This window comes from Juglans regia, chromosome 16 (genome assembly GCF_001411555.2).
Source record: "Juglans regia cultivar Chandler chromosome 16, Walnut 2.0, whole genome shotgun sequence".
In the NCBI taxonomy this organism is placed as follows: Eukaryota; Viridiplantae; Streptophyta; class Magnoliopsida; order Fagales; family Juglandaceae; genus Juglans; species Juglans regia.
The window spans coordinates 13,809,723-13,819,709 of NC_049916.1; the positions used below are offsets into that span (position 1 = coordinate 13,809,723).

At 36.7% G+C, this 9,987-nt stretch overlaps 1 protein-coding gene across 5 annotated transcripts in view; it reads right to left on the reverse strand.

The window, feature by feature from the left end:
* LOC108998148 (DNA repair protein XRCC2 homolog) overlaps positions 1-9,600 on the reverse strand; it is a 32,455-nt gene extending 22,855 nt beyond the window's left edge. For 4 of the 5 annotated variants that reach the window (XM_018974626.2, XM_018974624.2, XM_018974620.2 and 1 more), the window contains exons 1-4: positions 9,316-9,600; positions 8,977-9,127; positions 6,148-6,308; positions 3,399-3,469 (exon numbers count right to left, since the gene is read on the reverse strand). In XM_018974626.2, coding sequence (XP_018830171.1) covers positions 3,399-3,469; positions 6,148-6,308; positions 8,977-9,127; positions 9,316-9,507 — 575 coding nt within the window. In that variant the 5' untranslated portion in view covers positions 9,508-9,600. Of the gene's footprint in view, positions 1-3,398; positions 3,470-6,147; positions 6,328-8,976; positions 9,128-9,315 lie in introns of all 5 variants that reach the window. The other variant, XM_018974623.2, reaches the window with a different exon arrangement.
* Positions 9,601-9,987: the final 387 nt, after the last annotated feature.

The window sequence follows — 9,987 nt, forward strand, 5'->3', positions numbered from 1 at the left end:
AGACACAAACCCTAGTGTTCGCTTGACACTCCGCTCGAGCCAATGTTCATTTGGTTGTTCGCTCGAGTCACGCTCGACAGTCCGCTAGAGCGATGTACGCAGTTTTTGCCACTTAGGATTTCCAACGCCACTCACTATATATATGTCATATTAGACTTATGTTGGACCATCTGAAGCATATTTTGAGAGAGAACAATTGTCTTGTGAGTACATATTGTGTGAGAGAGCAAAAAGCCCTAGAGAGTGAGTTGAGATTGAGTGATTGTAATCTCCTCTGAATAATAAGATTTTTGCAGCTCTATGGACGTAGGCAATTTGCCGAACCACGTATATTGTGTGTCGTGTTCTTGATTGTGTTGCTTTTAACTTTATTTACCATCGTTGGTGTGTGTGCTTTACATAGTATTTCACAACAATATCAACATTACAACTTTTACAAATTTCCACACAATACAATAAACAATTCAACTTTTTCAAATTGCAAAATAATAATAATATTAAAAAATAAAATTCTAACAATATGTTATTCAACTAAAATTAAAACTATCTCATCTCGTCTCACTATCCAAACAACCTCTAAATCCTCCCTCACCACATCCCTACATGTCTGAAAAAATCCTATGAAAAAACCATCTGGGCCAGGTACTTTATCTTTGACCATTATCCTTAACACGCTATGAACCTCAATCTCCTCAAAGGGCCTCTTCAACCACAAGGCTTGCTATGTATCAATGGACTCAAAAGCTAGTCCATCGAGTTTTGGCCGCCATCCCATCTGCTCACAAAGCAATTGTTCAAAAAAGTCATTAACATGCTCGCTAATCACAAGAGCCTCCACACAATCCCTGCCACGTATTTTCAACATCTCAATGTTGCTAGTTCTCCTATGAGAGTTGGTCATTCTATGGAAGAACTTTGTACTTCGATCCAACAAGTCGGAGTCAGAGTCGGATCGAAGGCTACGTGAATCAGAGTAGGAATCGGAGGTAGGGCAGCCCGACTTCGACATTGTCGGTGCTCAACCCTAACCACCTCCTTCCCTTTGCATACATACTATACCCGAGGGCTTAAGAACCATTACTAGATAACAAAAACAGTCGAGCCTCTTATAGAAGATGCAAACGGGATAACAGAAGATAGTGCTTCCCCTCTTGAGGAAGCAGGCACGGTAAACGGGCAAGGATTGTCGAGGGGTGGAGCAAATACAATCAATGTAGATGGAGGGGAGGAACCTGTTTTGGTAACAGATGGAGGGGACATGTGATACCCCATATGATATGAATAAGGGTAGGTGGTGTATGAGATCCCACATTGCTTGGGAAGGAGAGTTCTTGCTCTTTATAAGGTTCCAATAGAGCTCCAATTGTATCATTGACTAGTCCTTTTGGAGTATAGGCCAAGTGGTTTGAGCCTTCCATTGGGGTGTTACAAATGGTATCAGAGCCTATCCCAACCAGAAATGTGGGACTTGAGCCGTGCCACCTACAATGGACAGGCCCGACAAGGACGTCGGGAATTTAAGGGGGGTAGATTGTGATACCCCATATGATATAGATAAGGGTAGGTGGTGTATGGGATCCCACATTGTTTGGGAAGGAGAGTTCTTGCTCTTTATAAAGTTCTAATGGGGCTCCAATTGTATCATTGACTAGTCCTTTTGGAGTATAGGCCAAGTGGTTTGAGCCTTCCATTGGGGCGTTACAGGACAACAACCATATAGCTGTCGAGCAACAATTTGGAGGAAAGGAAATTCTCGATTTGTCATTGGTGCCTCGTGTGGGGGAAGGGTTAGAGTCAGGAGTGCAGTCGGGTATTGTGGTTGGGGACAATGTCGTTCCCCTGGTTTCTCTTCCTTCGATTAACGATATAGTGGGTTCAACATCGGATTGGATTCTAAATAAAGATAACGGATTTCTACAAACCCTGGGGTTTTCATATGGAGAATATGAAGACCAATTTAAAACATTACTCACTACAATTGAGGAGAGCCACGTGCTTGAAACCAAATCTAAGTTTAAGAAAAGCAGGGAGTTAAAGAATCTTTTATGGGCAATCAACTACAATGCTAAGGGAGCTAGTTCAAGATGAGGGAAGGCTAAAGGGAGGGCTTTCGGGTAGAGGTTTTTACAGAATCTAGGGACTGGGGTCGGGGTTGTGTGTTACATTCCATTTCGGGCTTGGTGTATTTTGGGTAGGTTTTCATGGGCTTTTGGGTCATTAGGGGCTTTCTTGTATGGGCTACGTGTTTTCTTTTATACATCCAATGTACTTAGTTACTCCTATTGATATATATTTATATAATATTATTACTTATAAAAAAAAAAAAGAAACATTACTAGCTTCTAGCCATTACCATAGGTTTCCCTACCACCAGTGCCTCCACCCCTATGTTGTTCCCTGGACTGCACCAACACCTCCCTACACAACTGATGCTGAGTATTGAACTTCATCCCCAGTAACCTCTGCAGAATCCCAACTCCATTATGTTTCACACCTTTTTCCTCCGAGATAAGGTTCTTCATCACATCTGCCAACCTCCTCCAGCCCCCATATTCCACCTTTCGTCCCCACCAGATTCCACCAATGCCATATATCAACCGCGGGTATTTGAGCACCTCCGTGCTATGAAGCTTCTATCACCTTCCGTGTCTTAGCATACATCTCCTTCATCCCACCCCTCAAGCATTCATCCAATACTCTAATAAACCAATGTAACATTGCTTTCCCCAAATCTTCCAACTCCTCTCTGTTATGATCAAGGAGCCTCCCTCCCTAATCAAAACTAAGTCTTTTTTATTCAATAACTAACATTTTTGGGACTCCCATTATACTCGAACTTACCTAAACTCACTATGCCACCCACTCAGTCTCTTCTGAGTTTGTTTTTTATCAAAATTAAATAATTATTTTTAATTACAACATAAATTATTTTCTTAAAAGTTAGTATATGTTAATTATTTAGAATATTAGCACACACTTGATTAGAACTAATTGAAGATATGTTATTTTATATAGGTGACGAGCTTCATGATTAAATTACAGGATTAGTGCTACAAGGTAAGTGACATGACTATACACTTCCTAGTATCGTAAACTAAGTCTTTAAATTATAGACGATGACGACGTACTATACTGATGATGATAACCACAAAAATTATAGAAATTAAAATAATGATTATAGTAATGAGCTAAAACTCGAGAAGCTTTTAAAGTGAAAATTGTAGCCCCACCCACATAAAAATAAAAAGATAAAACTAACCACTTCTAAAAATTAACCAAGCATAACAATGTAACATAAACTGCAAAGAAAAATATCAACCCCCGAGAATTGGTAATGCCATTAACAAAATCCTAGAAAAACAATGCAGATATGTAATGTTCCATGTTAGAAAACAAACCTGTCGATCATGAGTATATGAACACTAATGCCATGCAGTTCTTGTTCCTTCCGAATCCGATAGTTCAATGTCTATAATCAGGAAAGTTAAATAACAGAATATATAAGATCTTCCACAGTAAATAGAACCAAAATAAATGCGACAGTTTTAAAGAGGAATATGGCATATAAATTGTTTTAGGAAGTAAATAATTCTTTAAAAATAAATGTAATCATGCTAGTTTAATTATCATATGCTTCTTTTTTGGCATGCACATCTTAAAGTAATATCTGCCATTGCTAACATGGTGGATGATGCTTTTCTAAAGAGAAATTCTTGGAGAAAAGAAAAGGAAATAACACCTCTAAAACTTTTCGATTTGATTTTTTATTATTGTTACTATTCTGCCATCTAATCTTAAGAGAACCCCTCTTTGTTTAATACAATGACCTAAAAAAGAATTGATAGTTCAATGAGCTGGAAGGTTTACTGGCAGCAGATCGGCACAAAGTGGTCCTTCATGCCAAAAAATGACAAGGATGGATTATAGATCAACTAAGGCCTCGTTTGTTTTCCCAAACACTCACATCTCATCTCATCTAATCATTACAATTTTTTTAAATTTCTACACAAAATAAAATAAACAATTTAACTTTTTCAAATCTCAAAACAAAAATAATATTTAAAAAATATATTCTAACAATATTTTATTCAACTTTTAATTTTTATCTCAACTTATCTCATCTCATTTTGTCTCATCTCTAAAAACAAACGAGGCTTAAGTGCTCATGGCCTTTAATAAAACTTCACATTTACTAACTTATTGGCAAGTGTATTCCAGTGAACTACAATGTGCGTGCATTTCATTTTCATCAACATTAATATATAAAGAATTATAATTACTTGCCTAATAAAGTGCAAAGCAGGAGGTCATAAGAACAAGTTTATGCTCAGATATCACCATTGAGTTTGAAACTCCCATCAACAAGCATCTTTGTTGTAAGACACTTTATTCTATCTCCAGTGAGCAAGGTCAAGCAAACACGAGGGCAGAAGTGACGTTGTAAAATGACAAGAAAAATATATTTGCTGTCCAGGGCCTTTGAATAGTACTCATCACCAGTAGAAATTATAGGGATTTATGGAATATGATTTTTAGGGTTGGATGAGGTTTAAAAGGAAGTCTTACTGAGATGTGATTGTGACCCACAATTCAAAGAAAGTAGAAAATTAAAGGAAAGGAGTAATGAGCCTTGTGGTCTAACAAGGACCTTCTAGGAGTCTCAACGTGGGCATTCTAGGAATCTCACCTATAATAACTTTAATGGAGTCATACTATTAAAGGAAGCAACATAGGCTGAAATTTCACTGATCAAAGTAATATCTAAGCGTTGTTACAAGACCACAAGATTATTTCAGTAGCGAAGTTTGAACATAATCCATTAAGTAATAAGTGAATCTCATGATGGCTTTCAAAATCCTCAAGATTGCTTACCACAGGAAGAAATTTACTTAGAGAAATAAACTGACCACTTCTTAAAGGCAAGGAGAATGAGATTGATCTCAAGCTTGGATGAGCCTCAAAATTGCTGGATGAGATCAAGTTTATATCTTGCTATGTTATCCACAATGGTACCTTTTTTCAAAGAATATATTAAATGCTTCATAGCATTGTATCAGTGACATGATAGCATGCTTTACCAATGAGAATTTTCACTTCAATTTGACTGAACTTTTGCAGATCTGCATATGGAAGAGAACTGATTCTCACCTTCAAGCGCTATGACACACTCAAACCATGGTGTTGGAACAAACTTTAGAGAATAAAAGCAATGGCATGTGACACATTGAATAGTAGAAGGTAGGTCAACAAGTCCAGGAACTATTAGTGACAAAAGACATGGTTCCCTAAAAGATTACCCAGTCCACATATATTAAATTTCACGAACAATTTGATGCAACATTCATATATATCTAAATGCTATTTTTATCCATCTTAGAGGCTTTTTGTACTGGTTCTCATCATTCATTCTCATCTCATTCCCCCTGTTTTGCATTTTTAGATTTTGAAGCATATTTTTTTCGAAGTTATGTGATGTCTTATTCTTCTTTGCTATGCTTTCCTTCTATTCATTCTATTGAATCATTATCTGATCTTGCTTTCCCTTATTTTGTTATTGGAGGAGATATATTGAACCATCTCGCTCTTGGATCTTGGACAATTCGGAATATGATCAACGAACCCAACAACAAAGTTGAGTTTTATTTTTAATGGTAGAAAAAGTATTATATGGGCATCTTCGTGAAGGCAAAAATTATTTGTCAAATTGGGCAGGCTCAAGGTATATCCTAATATGTTCATATTATATTTGACTTCTAGCAGCACATAACTTTCAGTGTAAATTGACCTATCAAAAAGAAACTTTCATTGTAAATTCTAATATCTTAAGTAGATCAACTTTGACTTCCACATAAAGTAAATGGAGGCAGTTACCAAATAATTACTATGAGGTTGTGATAATTTTCCTCCAATAAAGCACGAACTATTGTGGGAGCATAATTTTATCATTATTCCTGCTCCAAGGAGCATTACTTTTAACTTTATATCTCCTAAGCTGTGTGGATCTATTCTTGGCCTCTAAGTTTATGGGAAACTCAAAGAGTTCTTTTTTTTATATTTAGAAAACTCGAAGAAATAGCATGAGCATAAAAAACAGAAAAATTATTTAGAGATAAAAAGGATAAAAAAAATTAAGAAATATATCCTCACCTTGAGCGTGGCAAGAAACTGAAAACTATCATAACAGCGAATGAACAGGAACCGTCTCATGCACAAAGAATATAATTCCTCATCATAAGTAGGACTCTTTTTGGTATCATTGTTCCATAAGTCAAAATCCATGTGCTCCTGATCTATTTTTTTTAATGATCCTAAAAAATTCAAACAAAACTACAGCAAATTAAATTATTACTTGCTCAAGTTCTATATGAATAAAGAGATTGAAAAACTTATTTTTGTTCGAGGAAATAAAATGAAATCAGGATTCCTATATCATGTGTAACAGTAGCTACAGTCCTTTTCTATGACTCCATAAACAGGCCAAATAAACTTCGGATTCCAATGCATTCCTCTTCCAAGCATCCGAACAATTGGCCAGCATTGAAATTCTCATTCTTAACAATAGAGAATAAGGAAAAGAGTGAACAATTGTTTCGCATGGATTCATACACTATATGTAGTACAAAGCAAGGTGATAACAAAGCATATAGTTGACCCATTTCTAAAGTTCCTATTTTCAGGTTGCAACGGCATTTAAAATAGATACTTTGTTTGGCTCTTTCACTCGGATAACTTTGCTTATTATATGGTGCATCAAAAAGAAAAATAAAGGGTTCCTCCTACCAAGAACTCGAGGGATTAAAGGGTTTGGAGGAGGAGAGGGACATGTCAAAAGTGGAGAGGTCTAGGTAAAACTCAACTGATTGCAGAACTTGAGTCAGTTTCTTTGTTCGAGGATATATCTTGAAGACCAAAATCGAGACATTATCATTGAAGGAGGGAGTTAAATGCACCAAGTTCTTCCGGATGGCTAATTCGCATAGGAGAAACAATGCCATAGAGATGTTAATGATGAATGGTGTGCCTACCTCTAACCTCCCTGAGATCTTGGATCATATAGCTCTACTACAAGAAAAAGATTTCGGAAGAATTCTCTTGGAGATCGAAGTTACATGGACTTGTTTTTTATGCTCTAGATTCACAAGAAGCAAGGGGGGCTCGAGATGCCTTTTGAAGAGGTGGAGTGGAGATCCAGAAAGTTTTAAGAAGTATGGCAAGTGACAAAGCTCCAGACCCGGATGGTTTCTCTATGGCATTCTTTCAAACATGTTGGGAAGTGATCAAAGAAGATATCATAAGGGTCTTCCACGAATTCCATGAAAATGTCAAGTTTGAAAAACTCTCAATGCAACCTCTCATTCCCAAAAGACTAGGTGTGATACAGATAAAAGATTATCGTCCCATTAGCTTGGTGAGTGGGATGGACAAAATTTTTCAGAAGTCTTGCGAATAGATTGAGCATGGTGGCGGAGAAGAGTATATCATAATCTCAAAATGTCTCTATAAGAGGTAGACGAATTCTTGAGGGAGGAAATTGAAGATATGATTTCTTTGTGTCCTACAAAGAAAGGAAATTCACCGTTCACTCATTTTTACCAATCCCTTGCTACTCATAACGCAAGTCCATTTTTTTGAGTAATTTGTGAATAGTAGTGAAATGATTTTGAGTTAAGATGTTTTATTAGGTTTTGGAAAATGAGAGAAAGAATTGAATAAAAATAATATAAAGTTAAAATATTGTTAGAATATAATTGTTTAATATTATTTCTGTTTTGGGATTTGAAAAGTTTGAATTGCTTGTGTTTTATTTGAAAGTTTGATAAAGTTGTAATGATTAGGTAATGATTAGATGAAAAAGATGAAAATTTTAAATTGAAAAGTATGTGTTTGAGTGATGTTGGTAAGGAAATTTTGAGATGAGATGAAATGAGACGGGATGTGTTTCCCAAACAACCCCTAAGGCTCCACTAAAAGCAGTATTTTTCGTAAGGATGGCTTCTTGAGGGAAGATCGTCGCCTTAGATAATGTAAGGAAACATCAAATTATTATCATGGATTGGTCTTGTATGTGCAAAAAGGGTGGGGAGTGTTGATCATCTACTACTTCATTGTGAGATTTCCATGACCTTATGAAATGAAATATTTGCTAGGATAGCTTGGGTGATGCCGAGAAGAGTAATTGATCTTCTAGCTTCTTGGAGATGCCTTCAGGGCAATTCACAAATCTTAGAAATCTGGAAGATGGTTCCAATGTGCCCGTGGGTGGTGCCTTTGGGGGAAGGGGAATGATAGAAGCTTTGAAGATAGTGAGCGGTCAATGCATGAGCTTAGAACTTTCTTTTTTAAAACTTTATTCCATTGGACTTCTGTAATAGATTATAGTGGTATGAACTTACAAGAACTTGTTGTATCACTAAATCACCTAGCATAGGTGATGCCCTTGTATAAGTGTTGGACCATGTCAGTGACCATGTAATTTTTATTTTTTCAGACAAAATGTTAGGTAGTACCATGAGTATAAGAATTGGAATACTATATCAGGTGAAACTGATGGTGTAATGAAGTATACTACAAATTTGCAGTTAATATGCTAAGAAAAATGCTATTCATCATCATCATCATACTTTCATCATCCTCTGATGTGGCATCAAATGAGTGTTAGATAAATAGCTTTCCAACCAGTTGATACCACGTAGAATGGTGAGAGGATGGTCAATAGTATAATTCAGATGGTGTAATAAACTATACTACAAATTTGCAGTTAAGAAGCTAAGAAAAATGCTATTCATAATCACCATCATACTTTCATCATCCTCGGCATCAAATGAGTGGCAGATAAATAGCTTTCCAACCAGTTGATACCACGTAGAATGTTGAGAGGATGGTCAATAGTATAATTCATAAGCTAAAGTATGATATCTCTTAGCCATGGATTTGCCCTTTTATCGGCAAACAATGGAAGGCGGTACAGATTCTTACCATTAGATTCCCCATTTATTCGATGCTTCAGCATTTTAGAAAGGCGCAAAATATCAAACCGACAGTCCAAGTCAATGAACATTACCAAGCGGTCGAGGCCTCCATAGTGCACCCCATTCCACTCTTTAGGAAGAACACAACTCACTGCAGCCTACAAACATCTAATTATGGAGAATATCATCGGAGTAATAATCATAAGTTGAGTTGAATTAAGCTTCAAACATGCAATCAGTATAATTCTTTTTTCTTCTAGCGTTATTATCAATAGGATGATCATAGACCAGTTCTAGTACAAAAATATAAAAATAATGAAGATAAGAGGAAATCATTATCTGGGACCTGAATCAGGATGTGGGTTTTGGCAGAAGGAGAAGTGCCGACAAGCTCAACCACATTACCGACGCGTAGGGGAACCCTATGAAGTGGGGGAAGAAGCAGCAAGGGTCGCGCTGTTAAAACCCTAGCGAGCATCGTTTTGGCGCTCTCGTTCCGATCGATCCATTCTCTGGGGCTGGCCACCACTTCTTCCATTTTTTTCACTTGAAACTACTTCCGGATGGCTTTGGGCGGGAGTCTGGGGGAAAATATTAGCACATGACATTTGGTCAATCAAATCAAGGCATGTTCTTTTTTATTATATAGGAAATAAACATCGTTTCATTTCGTAAGGAAGTTACATATATAACTCAAGTTACAAGTCAAACTAACTTCTATTGTAAGATTTTCCGTACACAAATATATTTATGACAGACATTGTCTAAACTTCAAAAAACTCTTAAAATAGAGTATCAATCTCTATATAAAACAGAGGCAAAACCAACTCTCATCCACACTCCATCCTCTAATGAAGGAGAAGTAAACACCATACTAAGGGTGTAACTAGTCCAGTCCAGTCCAATTTTGGACAAAATTTAGGATCGAACCAGTATGTACCGATTCTGCATTTTTCAAAACCGATTACGCACTGGTTACCCTCCTAAACAGGTACTTTCGGTTTTACCGGTTTCTAGT